The 20275-nt window shown below is 38.4% G+C and overlaps 1 protein-coding gene across 6 annotated transcripts in view; it reads right to left on the bottom strand.

The window, feature by feature from the left end:
* RPS6KA3 (ribosomal protein S6 kinase A3) overlaps positions 1-20275 on the bottom strand; it is a 110382-nt gene that overhangs the window by 1758 nt on the left and 88349 nt on the right. For 4 of the 6 annotated variants that reach the window (XM_089904695.1, XM_089904692.1, XM_089904693.1 and 1 more), the window contains 7 exons: positions 19606-19731; positions 16193-16282; positions 14079-14237; positions 11857-12018; positions 7947-8023; positions 7064-7181; positions 4315-4455 (listed from right to left, as the gene is read on the bottom strand). In XM_089904695.1, coding sequence (XP_089760821.1) covers positions 4315-4455; positions 7064-7181; positions 7947-8023; positions 11857-12018; positions 14079-14237; positions 16193-16282; positions 19606-19731 — 873 coding nt within the window. Of the gene's footprint in view, positions 1-2293; positions 3669-4314; positions 4456-7063; positions 7182-7946; positions 8024-11856; positions 12019-14078; positions 14238-16192; positions 16283-19605; positions 19732-20275 lie in introns of those variants that run through there. The other 2 variants (XM_089904691.1, XM_022560507.2) reach the window with 2 other exon arrangements.

Genomic DNA, 20275 nt, shown 5'->3' with positions numbered 1-20275 from the left:
GAGAATTCTCAATAGTAAAGAAGCCTGAAAAATTTTAGCTCATTTATAAAGGCCAGGAAGTAGAGAAAATCAAAGCCATGTTGAAATGTGTATTGCTGACTTTCATGGTGATGCACATCTATACCAAGCCCCCAAATCTTGAACGCTTTTCTGCTCTCACCTGAGGCTAGACGTACCCCAGCCTCTTTCTTACCCAACCCATGCTGCCCATTCATGAAACCTTTCCTGGGCTGAGGGTACAGGGCACAGCTAACAGGCTAGCCCCACCTCCCAAGATGTCCCCTGGTCCCAACAGCAACCACTTCTTAAAAATAGTTGGGAAATGGTTGGCCCAAACCTGCTCTTTGCAGCCCACTGTGTGTGAAATGTAGAATCTCTACTGCATACACACCACACCCTCTCCAGATACTCACTAAGTGACTTTTCCCACACGTCAGTCTCCAGCCTCACAGCATCTTGATTCTGTGCCCTGTCAAAATTATTATATTTTTGGACTTTTGGGGTTGCTTGTGAATAAATGAATCCATATCAGATCTGTTAAAGTGAAGGGTCTATTGTACTTAGAAAGAAGACGTATCTATAAATTAGGAGCTGAAATGACTTACTTATACGACAGCTTAAAAGGACAAAAAACTTACCTTAATTTAGCATCATCACTTGAAAGGGAAGCTAGAAAACACATGGTAGTGTGATCCATATTTTCCAGTACGTGCTTGGTAATGTTAAGTCTACCATTCTGGATATTATTGTGGATTATAAGCTAAGAGGAGGTTTGTAAAGGTGGCCTGATAGTTTAGTTCCTTCTTTCATATTGAAATATCTTTCAGATTGAAATAAAACCTCCTGGGAGAAGCCCTGGTAACCAGCAGGACTAACTGGGAAAGGGCCTCACTACCACAACTATAGGGGCCAGGAGGAACTGGACTTGGAGAAATTAATGGAAAGGTTATCCCAGCACAAGCATTACATTTAGAGCACATTGTTGGCCAAGTTTGTCTGCTCTGTCAAAGGCAATAGGAACACCAGTATCACAGATGAAATAAATTATACTCATGAACTGCTTTTTAGGCAGAAAGCCTTCAGTTTTGTGAACATATAACTTTCTTTTCTCCAATAAAACTGGCAGCTGTACTAGGTAAAGAAGGCATTCATATACCAGTAGAGGACTGCCCCAGGAAATATATAGTTTTTGAACAGCTCAGTTTGTGGTCGAGTGATAATACAACGGGAAGGCAGCACGGTGTTATGAGGGAAAAAAACTGAAAGGGAAGTTAAGGATTCTAGTCTTTGCTTTGGGTCTCAGGTTCTTTACCTGCAATATGAGAAAGTTGGACTAGATAATTTAAAAGCATTTACACATTTACTTCTGGTTCTAAAAGACGATGATGGGCAATACACCTAAGCACTTATGGAACAGTGTTAGTGTCAAAAATCTGAAAATGCTATCTTTTTTCTGCCTAGAGTTACATTAACATTTTAAAAGTGACAAGAATTTGGGATGACCATGGTTGGGAACACTTAATAGAGGAGAAAGAAAAACAAAGCTTTCTTTCCAGGCATTGGAAAGCAGCTGTTAATAGTTAGCATCCATATACTCAAGAATATTTAAAAACTTTCTCCATCTAGATCTTCTGAAATCCCTCCTCCTATACATTTTTTATTTAGAAGATAAACTTACATTTGCTTTCTATGCAATAATCATTTTGTGTCACTTGGGCAAAAGGCATGATAGATTTTCTCTTTCCCTTTAATTGCACAGAGGAGAAATTAAGGAATAACGAGGGGCTTCCAAGATATTTAGATAAACCATGCTTTCCTGGCTTTGTACTCTCAGGGGAAGATTTAAAGCTTCTGGCGGAAAAAAAGAGTTCTGATGTAAATGACTTAGTACATGACTAGGAAAGATCTGTTCAGGCACATTCTTGATGAGATAAGTTAAATCACCTTTTCCTTGCTCATATGTTTTTCATATTACATATTGATGTATGCTAGGTAGCTTGGCAAAGATACAGGTAATAATGGATGCAGAAGTTTCTTTAATGATATTGTGGAAACTAACAAATTAGATGTAGATAATGAATACTCTAATCTAAGCAGATCCAGTGACCATTATGAAAAGTGATCATTTCTGAAGTTAAAGAAAGCATTATATGAAACTAACACAACACTGTAAATCAACTATACTCCAATAAAAATTTAAAAAAAAAGAAAAGCATTATATGGCTATAAATCATCAGGAGGAATTCAGAAAACACTCAATGCTGAACATTCACTTAGCCTACCTCAGCTATGATTGTTTGATCAAGAATGTTTTATTCCCTAGAATAAGAAAGTTTAAGTCCAATTTCATAGAGAGGCCTGTGGCCTTTATTACATTCAAATTAGTGTTTAATATAGAGCATCTTAATGGGATAGAATTCATTATGATTTACTTTTTTTCCCCAAAAAAGCATACTTTTCCTGCAGGTATATAAGAACAGGTATCCTGTTATTCATATGCTAAATTCTGCAATTTGGTCTATTTAAACATGAAATATTCAATGGGACTTCAATGACCTGTTGCTAAATTTTCCTTCGCCAGTCTCTTCACCATGCCTCTTAAAGGCCCTTGATGTATATTGGGAAAAATCCCAAATTTATGTCAACTACTAAGAATGGATACTATTTAAGATTAAAAGTGCAAGGACTACTTCCTTAATAAAGGAAAAAAGACCCTAAGGAGTTGCAAAGTATATGGACTAACTTCACAGGTGTACTCTTGATGTCATACCACACACATATGATAACTTTCTTTACCATAACAGCTCTCTAGGTTAGCCTGACAGAGCACCTGACTTTAAGAAACAAACGAACGAACCAGTGAAACAGACATGGGGAAAGATATGTACATTTTGGAAGTATTACATTCAACAGCTGTTCTACAATCTGGCCATTTTTAGGGCTGTCCAACAATACCGTTAATCCAGGTGAACTATTTAACCAGAATTCATAGTCAATTGATTAATAATAGATTCCAAGTTAAACAAGGCATGTATACATTAAAGAAAGCAGTACAGAAATGTACTGTATATGAACTGTTTACAAAAACATACAAAATGTTGGATGGCACAAGGGATACAGTGCTAATATAAACGGATTGTTTAAGCTAAGTGCTTAACATAAACTGTCCATCCCTATAACTAACAAAGAATATTTAAGGGACATGAAATATCTCCTATAAAAATAATGCTATGTGGTGTAGAGTACTTTATTCAGTGTATTTTTAGGTGGTATTCATATGTTCATTATTCTTCTTGTTGATTCAGTGAATATATCTTCATCATGTTTCCATTTTCAATTCAGCCGAAGCTCCAGGAAAATCTAACCTGCTAACAATCATTTAAAGCGAGAAGAGACGAAAGCGGGAGAGCAGCAGGAGCAGCAGCATTATGGGTACCAGCTGGGACAGTGTGTGCCTGCAGGTGTCTCTCAGATATGTGCTACCTGTCGCCAGAACTTGTGCTATCAGCTTACACCATGGTACCAAATATCTCACTGAGGTCACTTCACAGGGCTGTAGAGGTGATTTTTTTAATACCTCTCCGCTGAGCAAGAGTAGAGCGGCCTACTGGTTCCAAAACTGGTGACTGATTACGGTTTAAAGCAGAGTATGTAGCTGCCATGGCACCCTGAAAACAGGAAAGAAAGGTCACAAATAATGACAATGGGTAGTCACCTGTACACAGAATATGAAATGATTTTCTCCCAGATATTTTCTTCATATGCAAATTTATATAGATTTTATTAGGCTCATAATGAAAATAACCACACAGGTCAAATCCTCTGATTTAACTAAAACTGAAGAGGCCAATGTGGGAGGTTGAAATTATCAACGAGAGAGGACACAGGCGGGCTCATAACAAGCAGTCCTTACTTTTCTCAGGACTATTAAATTTGTTTTTCCTTTGCAATCCTTTACCATGAGAGTCAGCAAGGCATGCTGTTTTAGAATTTGTATTTTGCCACTGCTGACAACCTCCAAGAGTCTGCTTTGGGTTGTGCGTAAGAAAGACAGGTACAAAGAAAAGTTAGGAAATCCATAAAGTTTATCTGATTGATAAATTCAGAAATCATTCCTAAACTGGTTTTATTATGCTATTTTGGCATGCCTTGATTTTTTCTTTTCTAAATCACCCACTGTAAGAGATTCCCACACAAGAACTGGATGCAGGTTGAGAGGCAAAGTGAAAGGGCAAGGTGCTGTGGTACAGAGAGGGCATCTCACAGTCTCTCCTGGAGGACATGTGGCACACAGTGCCCAAATGGGCCGCTCACCTTGACTAGATGCGGTGCGTCCTGTCTGTTTAGTTGGTATTGCGGCAGTTGGTCCCAGTGGACGATCCAAGGATGTCTGAGCACAAGGGCAGCAGTCAGTCTCTGATGAGGGTCCACATGAAGCATCTTTGACACCAGGTCCTACAATGGGAAAAAGAACAATAAAATAAACTTAAACCTTTGTTTTTCTATAGCACCTGATCCTGTTGAGTATTCTTCCTTGGCTTCTATGACACTATTTTTTCCCACTAGCAGACCTTTGGGTGCAAAGCAATTTACTCAATATGACAATTTGTTTAAAAAAAAGCAAAAACTTAGGTCTTTGTTTTCTCCTCCCTGAGTAACAGTAATTTTGGTGTATTACAAAGGGTAAATTTACCACATTTTATGTATCTTTAAGGACTTTGGCTCTTTTTTTCCCTCAGATATTCTGAGTTTTCTACATTTTTTGTGGATTTATTTATAAGTAATTTTCAGCTACTTAAGACGTTTTTGTGCTATTGGTAATGCTGAAAAGCAGTACTTAACTGTCCAATAACAGGAATTAACTTGAGGGCTCTAAATGCTCCCCTCAAAGATTACAGAGTTATTTTTTTTTTCTACTTCCCAATTTTGTGGGTATTCACCGTATTACATTATACTTGTAATCACAGGTCTTAACTGGACAAATTAGCAAACGTTATTAGTAATCACATGGCATTCATAAGATAGGCTGTGAGTTGGATGCAATTTTTTGTGCTCTATTTGTATCTCATCCTCACCTGCCTTGCACTCAAAAAAGCATAATAAAATGCAAGTGAATGAGAACCAAATTATAAAAATTATAGAGATAACCTCGACTTGCTTTAACTTATTAAAAAAAGCAGGCAGTATGTAAACTCTGATATTTTCTACGGTAACATTACTTGATATGCTTGACAACCGATCGTGACAAAGTTTGTGGTGGACTCCAATGGATAAGAACTACTACTTCACAGAGTGACCTTGAAAAAGGAAAATCTGATCACTACAATGCTTAGTATTTTTCAACAGTTCCCCAATACTTAGAGTAAACTCCAAATCTTGAGCATGATCGACAAAGCCTTCCATAATTGGGGTTCATCGGCTACCCTCTCACGTGTACCTGGTGCTAGTCATACCAAACTCCTTGCCCTGCCCTGGAGGCATTCTGCCATTCCCATTCCATCAGGACCATGCATGGGCTGATCCCTCAGCCTGGGATGGACTACATCCTTCTGCTTCCCAAAGCTGCGTGGCGAATCCCTTCATTGCTTCTGGAAAGCTTTCCCTGAAATCTTTCTGATCAAGCATCATCTGTGAACTTCTTTAGCATACAAAACAGAGCATTGTAACAGCACATGTGACACTGTACTGTATATTTCTGGCTATCTCCCAACTAGACTGTGAGCTGTCTGAGATCAGGAATTCCATCTGAGTCACATCTTTTATCCCTGGAGCCTTCACTTATTAAGCACATTGTAGGTACCCAATACATGAATTAAAAAGTAAACAAGGGGCCTCCCTGGTGGCGCAGTGGTTGAGAGTCCGCCTGCCGATGCAGGGGACACGAGTTCGTGTCCCGGTCCGGGAAGATCCCACATGCCGCGGAGCGGCTGGGCCCATGAGCCATGGCCACTGAACCTGCGCATCCGGAGCCTGTGCTCCGTAACGGGAGAGGCCACAACAGTGAGAGGCCTGCGTACCGCAAAAAAAAAAAAAAAAAAAAAAAAAAAAAGTAAACAAGTACCCAGAAAAATGAATTATCTGGTTTAAAAAATTTTATTGTTAAACAAGGGGAAAGGCTAACCTATCACTTTAAATACAGTTACAAAACTAAATATTATCTACACAGGCATTAAGCTGGTCAACTGAGGCTTCACCTCTATGCCAAAAGTATCTATAAAAATTTCTGACATACCCTATTTACTAATGCAATCACCTCAACTCAAGCATCCACCTCTAAGCAAAATGAGCCAGCAGTTTTTACCAATATGTATCTTCCTCATCTCCTCTATGTTTTTCTTATTTTGAAATGAAAAACTTTGCTCTTCTTTTTAAAAAAGAATTTTCTCTAAATAAAGTGAAGCTAAAAAAAAAAAAAAGTGAAACTAGAGCAGGGTTAGAAAGCAAATCAGCGTTATTCAGGGGATGGCAGGTCTTCCAGCGAGAAAGGCTTTCCAAATAGATTTCAAGCAGACATATAAAACTAAATTACTGTCTACTGTGAAGAAGATTGACCCTTTTCTTCGTAATATGGACCAAAAATAGAAAATGGTGTAGTTATTCTAGGGAACAAGGGCTTTGGAATCAGCTATTTATTTTTGAGCATCCACATGTGCCTGGTGTATAACTGAGGATAAGTTCACACCAGAATTCTGGGCCTTGGTTTCCTACTGTGAAATGGTGATACTACCACCTATTTTACAGGGTTGTTAAGAGGATTAAATGGGATAATTTAGGTAAAGTGCAGTGTGAGGCACAGAGGAGACACACAAATCATGAAGACCACCACCATTATTATTCATCGTGTTCATCAGTAAGAAGTAGTTTGAGATATATAGATAATAAAGCCAAACCAATATATTCTGGGAAAGAAACAAAATTAGTGGTCAATTTTTGAGTTCGAGTTATTTGGTAACATCATTTCAATACAACTTTATAAACAAGTTTCTAACTGATATTATTTTTTCTCACTAGGGATTATGAAAAATTATTTTCTCAAAAGCTTTTAATAGGAAGCCATACTTACCTTTGCTGTGTCTGAAACAGAATTCCAGTAGCCACCACTGAGTGAGAATTTTCCACTTCCTATCCGTGCCAGTATTTCCTCTGGTGTATCATCAGGGCCATTTGCAAATGGAGTGTAACTAATTTATAATAGAATTAAAATGCTAATGAATAAAACTTCTTTTTTGGTTGGTAATTTTTATATTTATTTGCAGTATCCAAAAGTACTCTAAGTAGTTCACTTAATGTAATACTTTATTAAAACCTACTAAAGTAAAAAAATAACAACATGAAGCTTCATAAAGCACCAGGTCAAGATATAAGTTACGAAATATTAATTTAGATTTAATACACAATAATATAAATAAGATATGACACATTATAGAATAAAATATTTAAAAGAGTATATGGGGCTTCCCTGGTGGCGCAGTGGTTGGGGGTCCGCCTGCCGATGCAGGGGACGCGGGTTCGTGCCCTGGCCCGGGAGGATCCCACATGCCGCGGAGTGGCTGGGCCCGTGAGCCATGGCCGCTGAGCCTGCCCGTCCGGAGCCTGTGCTCCGCAACGGGGGAGGTCACGGCAGTGAGAGGCCCGCGTACCGCAAAAAAACCCAAAAAAACAGTATATGTTTATGACATAACTAGACTACAAAAAAGATATGGAAAAAAATCAACTTATGACCTCAAGACATTAATAACAGTACACTATAGAAAACAGTAATGATATAGCTATAAATGTGTGAGAGAGAGAGAGAGAGAGAGAGAGAGAGATAGGACTGTATTATTAAACAAGATGAGAAAATATGGAAGGAAAGATATTACAACATAGAGATTGAAAAAATAAACCTAGATAATTTAAACAAAATATTGATAAATAAATGCTTACAACATATGGTACATACTCACCCAGTGAGCATTGTATAGAGGAGGACACCAAGACTCCATATATCACAAGCCGCATCATAGCCTTGTCGTTTTAAAACCTAGAAAAAGTAAAAATTAGTATTAACACACTGCTGTTTATTATATAGATTTGGATAGGCTGTGAGCTGAATTATATCTCCTAAATCAATGCACACAAGAAAAACAGAACATGATTAACAAACAAGGCAATATAGTAATCCTATTCTAGAACCTTCTACTACTAATAATTCATATATATAAATTAAAATTTTTTTGGCATTTTAAATCTTTTTTTAAAAAGTTATTTTATTTTATTTATTTTATTTTTGGCTGCATTGGGTCTTCGTTGCTGCAAGCGGGCTTTTCTCTGGTTGCGACGAGTGGGGGCTACTCTTTGTTGTGGTGTGCAGGCTTCTCATTGTGGTGGTTTCTCTTGTTGGGAGCACGGGCTCTAGGCGCGTGGGCTTCAGTAGTTGTGGCACATGGGCTCAGTAGTTGTGGCTCACGGGCTCTAGAGCTCAGGCTCGGTAGTTGTGGCGCACAGGCTTAGTTGCTCCGCGGCATGTGGGATCTTCCCGGACCAGGGCTCGAACCTGTGTCCCCTGCATTGGCAGGCGAATTCCTAACCACTGTGCCACCAGGGAAGCCCCCGGCATTTTAAAGCTTAAAACTTTATTCCTTCTCGGTGAACTAACAACTGCTTGGGACTCTGGCCATGGACCTATGTCAGACACGTTCATAGGTGAGAATTGTATAAATTTAAATTTTGATATTCAAATTAATTTACTGAATGCTGCTGTGGCACACAGTGGACTATAAAAATAAACTGAAGGTAAATTTCTTATTTAAATGTATTTATATTGTATGGGGCTGCAGAAACGATCAACATAAAACAATTAAGAAAACATATAACTAAGTATAAATGGTATAGTGCAAAACTGTTCTTTTATATATATATAATTTGATTTACTCAAGCATTTAATAATCACCAACTATTATCAGGCATAAACTGTGACAAATACATTGTGACCACCTAGAGGGGTGGGACAGGGAGGGTGGGAGGGAGACGCAAGAGGGAGGAGATATGGGGATATATGTATATGTATAGCTGATTCATTTTGTTATAAAGCAGAAACTAACAAGCCATGGTAAAGCAATTATACTTCAATAAGGAAAAAAAAACTGTGACAAATACAAAACAACGGTTTTCCTTAAGAAAATCAGAATCTGGCAAAGGAAATAAACATATACATAGTTAACAATTCAACATGATAAGTATTCTAACAAAACTATATGTGTAAAGGATATGAGTACAAAGATGAGGAAGCAATTCATTCTTGATATGGGGAGAGAGGGAAAGCTAGGAGCAGCCTGTTTGTATTGGGCCCATAAGTAAGAATTCAGGAGGCAAAGTGAAGAGGTGGGGGAGGGCAGAGGACACTCAAAGGGCAGAGGCAAGAGAGCAGAGCCTGCTTAGTGCCAGGCAAGTTCAGTGTGGCCAGATTTCCAGACAGGGGATACTAGAGAGACTTTCGAAGGTCTTTTTTAAAGGCTTTTTAAATTATTTATTTGGCTGCGCCACACAGCTTGCGGGATCTTAGTTCCCCGACTAGGGATCAAACCTGGGCCCCAGCAGTGAAAGTGCTGAGTCCTAACCACTGGACCGCTAGGGAGTTCACTGAAGAGCTTTTTATAAAAAACTTGTTAAGTAATCTAGATTTTTTTCCCTGCAGGCAATCAGATGTTATTGAAGCATTAAAGAGGAAAATAAAATAAGTGGATGTGTATACCAGAAAGATAACTCAAGGCATAGAGGAAATGCTGGCAAGAAGAGAGAATGGAGACAGGCCACCTCATAGGAGGCAATTTGTAAGGCAGGACATGAAGGCGAAAAGACATAAAGATAAAATGGGAAGGACTTAGTAAAGATTGGATGTATAGGGCTTCCCTGGTGGTGCAGTGGTTAAGAATCTGCCTGCCAATGCAGGGGACACGGGTTTGAGCCCTGGTCCGGGAAGATCCCACATGCCACGGAGCAACTAAACCCATGTGCCACACCACAACTACCGAGCCTATGCTCTAGAGCCCGCGAGCCACAACTACTGAGCCCATGTGCCACAACTACTAAGCCTGCACTCTAGAGCCCATGCTCCGAAACAAGAGGAGCCACTGCAATGAGAAGCTCGTGCACCGCAACGAAGAGTAGCCCCCGCTCTCCGCAACTAGAGAAAGCCCGCGCACGGCAACGAAGGCCCAATGCAACCAAAGATAAGTAAATAAAATAAATTTTTTTAAAAAGAAAAGCATTAAAAAAGATATCTTACTGTATGTTATACGGCAAGATAAAATTTTTAAAAAAAGATTGGATGTATGGGGTAAGGGAAAAGGGGTCTACAATATTTAGGAATCAGAATGGAAAGGATTTGGCAACAGACTAAATATGGAGAAATAACAGAGAAGGAAGATTTCAGGAGGACTTTAAAGTTTTAACCCAGATGACTAAATGGTAAAGAGGAGACAAAGAGTTAAGAGGTCTAAGGACAGTATGATCACTGAAGATTTCCTGAAGGAGAATTTAGAGGCAGGGTCTAAAGCAAAAAACATTCCAAAAACCATTCCAGTGTGCCAAGGCATAAAAGCTACATGGTGATTTCAAGAAGCAGACTGCTTATATGAAGCAGGAAACAATCATGAGGAAAAATTAGATGGCTGGATTAGGGGGCCACGCTTGGACACCAATGTGTGTCAGAGGCTGTGGATATGTGGACAAAGAAGAAAAGAATCTGTCCCTCATCAGTTCTAGTATCTCTGGGAGAACAGACTCAAATAATCTTTAAAAAATATTTTTCTATCTAAAAAGTAACAAAATTACAAAAAGTTTGGAAAACAGAGGGGGGATCCAACTATCTTAACATTATCAACTATTACAATTTTTGTGAAATATCTAGCACATGGTAAAAGCACAGACTTTGCAGCCAGGTTGCCTGGGCTCAGATCTAGATCTGACCACAGGCAAATGACATCACCCCCCTCACTGTGCACCTGGTTTCCTATAAAATGCAAATAAAAGTACTCACCTCACATAAGTTATAATGAGAATGAATTATTATATATAAATTATATCTCTGAGGATGAAATCCGTTAATATATGTGACTGGCACATAAGCCCTATATTAGGATTAACTATTGTAGTTACAATTTTTTACACAGTGATAATCAAAAGGCAAGAAATTTTGAGGGCAAGGCAGTGGATTTTAGAGTTGCTACAGTAGGGAACTGCAATTTCTTAGGAAAAGAAGCAACGTGATCAAAGCAGTGCTTGAAGAAGACTTCAGCAGCTTTGTAGCTTCTTTGTGGACTGATCACAGAACGACAAAAGGAAGCAACGCGCACCTAGGCTGCGGCAGTCATCTGGGGGTGTGGTGAGGGAAGCAGGGGCTAGGATGGCAGTTCTGTGAACAGAAGAGCCCCGAACCAGTTGCAGGGGATAAAAGAGATGGAACCTGGTTATACAGCTAAAGACAAGAAGAGCCCATGGTGTTTTAGCCTTAGAAATACAAGGAAGATGGTGACAAAACCAGGAAATTCGAAGGGTGTTAGGAAAGGGGAAGAATAAGCTAGTTTCCATTTAACTCCATGCACTGACAAGCACGGAAGTGTCAGTGATAGCAGTTAGCTATAGATGTGTGATTATGCAGAAAGACAGAAGTCAGAGCAGGAAAAGCATTATAGGTAGTACTGGATTGATGACAGGATGAACTACCAACAGAAGAAAAAGGGCTGACATTTTATTCTGATTATTTGCTCAGTAACTAACTCTTCAATTAAACAACTGTTAACTATTCTATATTAAACACAGTAAATGAGTTTTTAAACATACTGAAATATTGCAAGCAAACTCTTTCGCAATTACCTCTGGTGCAACAAAATTTGCAGTATAACAAGGAGTCATGAGAAGACCATTTTCTGCTCTTAGCTGTTTGGCAAAGCCAAAATCACAAATTCGAATAGATTCTGGATTGCCAGATTCATCCACATAAAGAATGTTGCTAGGTTTCAAGTCTCTGTGAACCACCTAATTGAAATACAAATTAAAGAGGTGCATTAACAATACATTTCCATTATGGAAAATTATTTATTCACAAACTGTCAAGCAACGCACTTAACAAGATGATGGGTACCAACCTTTACATTATCCCAACATTATAAAATGCTGACAGTGTAATAATATAACTGCAACACAGAACTGGGGCAAGGAGAGGAGGAAGAAAGAACAGTACTTACCTTCCCCCTCTTTGTCCAATTAAGTAAGCGGATTAAGGAAAAATGCAAATAGCAGTAATATCTGTCTCCAGGTTATTCATCGTTCAACAAATATTTATGGAATGTGTTATCATGTATCAGGGTATTATACAAGGAGCTGCAGATACTTTGGTGAACAAGACCTGTAAGATCCTTGCCTTTATATGCTAGGAACTTAGTAGTAAGGGAGGCAGAGAATAAATAGGTGAGAGATGGGGCATAACTCGGGCGGGTCAGGAAGGGTCTCTAGAGGAGGTAACAACTGATCCAACATCTGAAGAACAGAATGAACAAGCCAGAAGAGTGGGGGTAGTCATTCTAAGTAGAGGGAATGGCGTGTACAATGGATGAATACAACAAACATATACAGACAGGCTCAATGGAACAGGCATGGGTTTTAGGAGTAAAAAGGAAAAAAAACTCCCAGATTTACGTAAGTACTGCCTACTTGATATCCAAGTAACAAAGTCACAAACACAAAAAGATACCATTCCTTTAGAGTTTGTATTACTTTCCCCCTTTAATCACCTACTTGAATACTTCTTTTATCATAAGCCTCTCTGACACTCCTTATTAGACTTATGTCTTTCCTCCATCACCAAATTCTGAGTCTATGTTCTAATCAATAACCTCAGTTTTAGGTCCTAACATCCGGAACACTATTTCTCCAGACCATTTTAATAACTAATTACTGCTGAGGCACTGAGAAAAGAACATAGAAGAGTTAGATGACTGCAAACTCACAAATTCTTCAGTGAAAACTGAGTTCTACCAATTTCCAATCCCAGTACTAGGCAAATCTTGAGCAGCTACAAGTCAAGAAGCTCTAGAATTAAATTAACACATTTCATTTGTTAGCTTCTAGGGGCAAAGAAAACGAGAATAACGTACTGAAAATCAACTCCTTAAGGAGAGATCTCTTATTCTTTTCTTGCTTCCCATTCCTCTTCACTCCTCTGCTGTCCTCCTTCCCTTCCTCCCCTCATCTCTCCTTTGTTCCCCTTCCCTCCCAGACTTCTCTTCTTTTAAAAATATGATTTTTTTTTGCCACTTACTAAAAATCTATATGCAGGAAGGAAGGAGGAAAGCATCCACCATCCAGAAACCAGGTGGCTATTTGGCCTCATCTGTTTGAAGGATTTCCTTTTATAAGCGAATACAACCCATGACTCTCTGGTTCACTTCTAAACTCGAAATGGGCCCAGTTCTCAAAAGTACACAGTGGCCTAGCAAAAACGGTGCTACATCTTCCAGGTCACAAAATCTCACTCACTTCTTGGGAAGCATAAAAATTTAATGTTTATAAACAAGCTAAAATTTCAAACTAGAACTTCAAGCTCATGACATGTACACACTGCTATATTTAAAACGGATAACCATCAAGGACCTACTATACAACACAGGGAACTCTGCTCAATATTATATAACAACCTAAAAGGGAAAAAAATTTGAAAAAGAACAGATACATTTATATGTATAACTGAATCACTTTGCTGTACACCTGAAACTCTCACAACATTGTTAATCAACTATACTCCAATATAAAATAAAAAGTTAAAAAATTAAATTAAATTAAATTAAAAAAAGAAAGAAAAAAAAGAATTTCAAGCTCAATGGGAGAAGTCTACATAGAGGAAGAACAGTAGGATAATTAAGCTAATATATTTTTCATTACAGGCATAAACTAACTTCTACCTTTGTAATTTCAGCTCAAACATTAAGAAAGAAAAGGTAAGAAAAAGAGTATTTGGTATTTTATACCAAATTTTATAAGATATTATACATATATGTGTGTGTGTATGTGTATATATGTAAAACGTTAAAAAGACTTACCCCTTGTGCGTGAAGATATTCAACAGTTTTGGTTATAGTAAACAGGACAGCACTGGCCTCTCGTTCAGAGAAAAATTTCTGTCTAAGAATTTTATCCAGCAATTCACCCCCTTTCATAAGTTCTGTCACTACATACACATATTTTCCATCATCATATACCTGTAACATTTAACAGCAAAATGTAAAAAATTATGTGAAGCTTTACATGTTCTCAGCACACAGTTTGGCATAGTAAAAGAGAAATTAAAACTCACTTTATATACAAGGAAAATTTTACTTATCACAACCAATAAAGGATATAAAATTTGCAAACAATTTTATACACATAAAGATATTAAAATAGGAATTGATGAGACTGAATGTCAGAAAAATAACCTTTAGTTTCCTTCCGTGAACCTTAACTCATGGCAATCAAAATAAGTATGGGTATGGTATCCGAAGGGGCACTGAACTTCTGCTCTTAGGGTGTGTTCCTCTTGATCTTTCTACCTACTAATGATGAGAGGGACTGGTAGAAAGACATGCTGCTGTGATTTTCCTGGAACTTCTGCAACTGCAGAACTTCTGTATTTATACATACAGTACAAAGAATTATTCTGGTTTTGATTAAATCGAAAGACAAGCTGTGGCAAGAACTAAGTAGGAAGATTAAGTAGCAAAGAGAAATTCCATTCAACCACGCAGAAGCATACCAATTTACTCCTAATGTTGAAAAAGAAAGCTCACTGTAATTTTGGATTTGTACTCTAGGCAATCCCAAACTGAAATAACCCTCTCCTTAAACTTCAGGCCCTTTTATTCCCCTCTTCTCATAGAGTTACTGCACACCTTTGCTTACCTCCCTAACAGGTACCATGTATTAGGGCCCCAAATATGGAGAAAACAAGGTACCTGCCCTCAAAGTTTTTATTCTAGTAGGGAGAAACAGACATAGAAATAAGAGTTTAAAAAAATGTTGGAGATGCTGTAACAAAAGTGGGGATAATTTTAGAGACTTTGGAATTTGAAATGAAGGAAGGAGCAAAGATGTAAAAAATAGCAACAGCTTAGGGAGTTCCCCAGGAAAGGCTGAGAGAAAGTGTTTTCTACATTTCCTTTTTAATTTACTTGGCTGGATTCTTGGAGGTTATATTAATTAAAGAGTCACTTAAGTGAAACATTTAATGGGACTAAGTTAACATTCTCCTCTAACAATGAACAGTGATAAATTATTCTGAGGAAATTAGAGTTTCAGTTAGGAAGGAGAAGGGAGGATAAACGTTGGAATTCACAGAACCTCAGAGGTGAAAGGTACCTTAGGAGTCCTCTGGCTTAGCTGGCTACATGACACTTCTGGTCTACAATACCCAGAAACGGCCTTTCAGCCTATGTGGGCACCATGAGCAAGAGAGGACTTAATGCTGCCTGAGGAGTTCGCACCCTTTGCCAACACCTCTGTTATGATGAAAGCTATAAGTAGCAGGGAAAGGAAACTTCACTTGTCTGGGGGGTGGTGATGGGCAGGGCAGGATTCCTGAAGGAAGTAACGCCTTAGCTAAGTCTTAGTTGTGTGGTAGTTAGCCAGGCAAAAAAGGGAAATGGCATTCTCAATTGAGTGAATCATAAATTCAAAGACAGAGCAGCAGAAGAAAACGAGGCATGTTAAGAAAAATTTGTACATACTTGAGCATGGCTGGAGCATAGGGTGTGTGAGGAAGTGTGAAAACTACTACAGATGGAGGAATGCAGGGGCCAGAGGTGATGGGGAACATGAACTGTAGGCAGGGAAGTAACATGGTTAGATATAAGGGACAGCTCTCTCTGGCAGTACTGTGGAAGACAGTTTGGGGAGCCTGTGGAGCCTGAGACTTGTCAGTCCTGAACATAATTAATACCCAAGTGTTCCAGTAAATACTGATATTAAAAGCAATAATGTAATACTTTTTTTTCTTAAAGGCAGAAAAATTAACTAAACATTTTTCTCTATAACTGGAATTATGCTATATATGTTGGCCTCTAATTTATTTTTTTTACTCACTATATCGAATTCTTTGTCTACCACATGATATCTGAAAACATTCCAAATATGAGTTAGACAACTGAGTGAAATGATCTACGTTAAAGAATCTACTTACATCCTTTAGAGTAATAATGTTTGGATGTTGTCCATAACGAAGAAGAATTTCAATTTCTTCTGTAGGGTCTCTCTTGCTTTTATCAATAATCTAAAAGGCAAATATTTATCATAAAATCTCATGAACTATACAGTATAAACGTTAAGTATTTACAGCTACAGGCTTAGGTGTTATTTTGTGTAAACACTGTATTTATAAGCCATTTATCAACCATTTTTATTCAAGTACCTGGCCAGACTGTCTAATCAAAATTTGAAAGCCAGTCTTGATATAGATGGCAAGGCTGTAAAGTAAACTCTACGCCATGAGTCACATTCAAACCAGGTCTGTCTAGTTTAAGTTTTTAGCAAGTTTAGGATTTAATAAAAACTCAAAAGCCTCAAGAAAAGGTACCAAGAACACAGTTAACATATCTTTCTTCCAGCCTTCAATGTCTCACACCTTTGGGAACGCAGTTAACTTTAAAAAAAAACAAAAAGAAGATTTATTTATTTGTTTATTTTTGGCTGTGTTGGGTCTTCGTTGCTGTGCGTGAGCTTTCTCTAGGTGCGGCAAGTAGGGGCTACTCTTCATTGTGGTGCGCGGGCTTCTCATCGCGGTGGCCTCTCTCGTTGCGGAGCACGGGCTTCAGTAGTTGTGGCACGTGGGCTTCAGTAGTTGCGGCTAACAGGATCTAGAGCGCAGGCTCAGTAGTTGTGGCACACGGGCTTAGCTGCTCTGCAGCACGTGGGATCTTCCTGGACCCGGGCTCAAACCCGTGTCCCCTGCATTGGCAGGCAGATTCTTAACCACTGCACCACCAGGGAAGCCCTCAGTTAACTTCTAACCCCTATCAATAAGATAATTAAGAGCAAGATGTATTTGTAATATCACCGTTAGCATTTGTTTATTGAATTTACTTTCTTTAATAAAATGCTTCAATGGAATATCCCATCAGTTGTAAGCTACTTATAAAAAATTAATAGTTATGTAGAACAAACTTTATTTTTGAAGCTAGGCAGAAAGCTAAGCAGGATACCATACCAAGAATTCTACTTGGCTAGAATGAAGTTTAATTATTACAATAAAGCCCTTTAAAATACTAATTTAGCTTTCCAACTCTTTTATGTCACCTGCTTCTTAAAAATACTTCTCTTAATGTTTTAATCTGTTAAAGTAACATTATATTTTTAAAAAGGCAACAAGGACTACCCTGGTGGCACAGTGGTTAAGAATCTGCCTGCCAGTGCAGGGGACACGGGTTCGATCCCTGGTCCGGGAAGATCCCACAAGCCGCAGAGCAACTAAGCCCGTGCACTACAACTACTGAGACTGCACTCTAGAGCCTGCGAGCCACAACTACTGAAGCCTGCGTGCTCTGGGGCCCATGTGCCGCAAATGCTGAAGCTCGCACGCCTAGAGCCCATGCTCCGCAACAAGAGAAGCCACTGCATTGAGAAGCCCACACACCGCAACGAAGAGTAGCCCCCGCTCGCTGCAACTAGAGAAAGCCTGTGCAGCAACGAAGACCCAATGCAGCCAAAAAAAAAAAAAAAAAAAAAACTGGAAAGAAAAAAAAAAAGAAAAGGCAACAAGTTTTCCTTTCATTTCATCCAAAATGTAGTCTGAAATAAATTTTGTGACCTTCATACTTTCAGTTTTAAAACAGCTTAGTAATTATGTATGCAATAAATACCCAAACGCTTCAGCATCCTAGGAAAGAGCTTGCAACTCTCAATATGAGCCAAATCTGCTATCTGAAATGGATTTAGTTGTGAAAACAGTTCTTTATTTGGAGAACAGGTAAGTCAAACATACAGGCGTCCACTGTGATCAACTGCAAATGATAGTGTAGAATCAGGCAAATGGATGATTAAGAGGAAAGGTACATGGAATAGACATGCCGACTCAAGGGAGATGATTTGGGGTTAGTCTTTTGAAAACCAGAACACATTGGGAGGTTTTATTTTATTTTTAAAATTTTATTATTTATTTATTTTTTGGCTGCATCACATGGCTTGTGGGATCTTAGTTCCTGGACCAGGGATTGAACCCGTGCTCCCTGCAGTGGAAGCGTGGCACTGGACCACCAGAGAATTGGGGAGGTTTTATTTTGGGCAACATTCTCTCTGATCTGCTAATCTTGAGCCCAGCTTATATTATATCCATAACTCTGCTTGTGAATCTTAGATATGTAGTAATTTCAGTAGAATCAAGTGCTGGGATTGGTTTTAGGGATCTAATTTAAGTCACAAGAATCCACATATAGCTGGAGGATGTTCTCAAGGTTTTGGTATACTGCTCCTGGTTTCTATAATTTGAAGGAGGCCTCAGGACACTTCTGCTTTTTTCTGATGTGTTTATGGAGGCAAGATACATTCTTAGATTGCCTACCAAGTACATTATTCACATTCTCTCCTTTCATGTGTGCAGTTTGAAAATTTCTATGTACCCCACATTTCACTAAGTAGAAGAGCAAATTAAAATGTATTTCTATGGTTCATCCTTTTAACTGACAGAATGCCTTACAGACACTGATGACTTTTTAGAACAATTACATCCAAGTTTAAAAGAGCAGCAACCATTTTTGGGTGTGTCCTCCCAGATATTTGCTATGCATACATAAAGCACATTTATTTTTACTTTTACACAGTAAAATCATACTAGATCTAGATAAACGGACAGATTGGTGGAAGGATAGAAGTAATAATAATTAATGCCACTTTCCCCACTAACTAAACACGAGCTACCCATAGTTATAGACTAGTTCTAAGGCTCAAATTAAGTTGAAAGCTTTAGACATTACTTGAATTGTTTGTGATGGGAGAGCAGAGGCATCCAACTCAAGAAGTGAAAAGGCAGAAACTTGAATACAGTATTTGTTCACTTATAACTAAAGGTTTGGACTCGAACTTTATTATAGAGGTATGTGCCTTGGTTTTTGGCTTAGAAAATCTTTACTGTCTTAGGATGCTTGACGAACTTAAAACAGCTAATGATAATATATTTTATGACAGTGGTTCTTATTCTTTTATTGGTTCACAGATCCTTCTAAATGTGAAAGATGGCATGAACATTTTTGCCATAAAAATGTAAACATACAAAATTTGGCATATAATTCCGATGAACTCCCTGACATCTTGACCATAAACGGGGGACTTCTGAGAGTACACGCGGTGCTACTAAAAACCAGGTCAGGTGTAAAGTGGTACTGCCCTCCGCAAACTGGATGTATGCTGCCTTACCTTTTGAGCTCATAGGAGGATCTATGGTTCCAGATTAAGATCCCTGAAGATCACTAGCCAGACATTTAAATCACCTTACCTTTTTATAACAAAAGGCACACTTACCAAAGAAGACTATAATTTTTAACTGGTACTAGCATGCATGAATAAGAACTGTTAGAGGTGCATTTGAAATCTAAAAACACTTACCTTCACTGCAAACTCCATGTTTGTGGCTTTATGTATACATCTCTTGCAAACGGAGTAGGAGCCAACCCCAATATCTTCTTTTACTTCATATCCATCAGTAAACTGAATACTGTTCCTGTGTAACTGCTACAAACACAATTATAAATTGATGAAGAGCCCTGTAATGACTTTGGTACATTACATAATAGGGAAACATGTTACTCAGCATGCACTGTTGGCCTTAACTATAAATATAAATGAATTTAGTAAAAATAAAAATGAATTTTTCTGCATATACTCTTCTACAACTGCGCATTTCTGAAGTGTCTACAATACAATGCACAGCAAGAAATATGCCTTTAAAAAAAGCTTATGTTGAAAAGAAAAAACTGAATATGTACAACAAGAAACACAGAGCTACGTGATAAGGGGCCGACAGCCTTGACAGTGGTTATGCCCCATTCTACTCCCCAAACGGCTATAGGTCTTTGAAATACCTTTGCAAACGGGGAGACATTTGAAACCTCTGGTATAGAAGAAAAGATTTAGGAGGATTCAGAATTAGAACATCTGGATTCTTCTCTCCGATGCACCACACAGAAATCATAAACATACATTCTATAGAATTCATCACATGCTTGTCATAGTAAAAGGGACAGACTATTTCAACATGAACTTTGTTCAAAAAACA

This window comes from Delphinapterus leucas, chromosome X (assembly GCF_059928025.1).
Source record: "Delphinapterus leucas isolate spDelLeu-1000000601 "Yukka" chromosome X, BTC_Dleu_Yukka2, whole genome shotgun sequence".
NCBI classification, from domain to species: domain Eukaryota; kingdom Metazoa; phylum Chordata; class Mammalia; order Artiodactyla; family Monodontidae; genus Delphinapterus; species Delphinapterus leucas.
The sequence above is the reverse complement of the archived record's forward strand: the minus strand, read 5'-3'. Positions and strand labels throughout refer to the sequence as shown.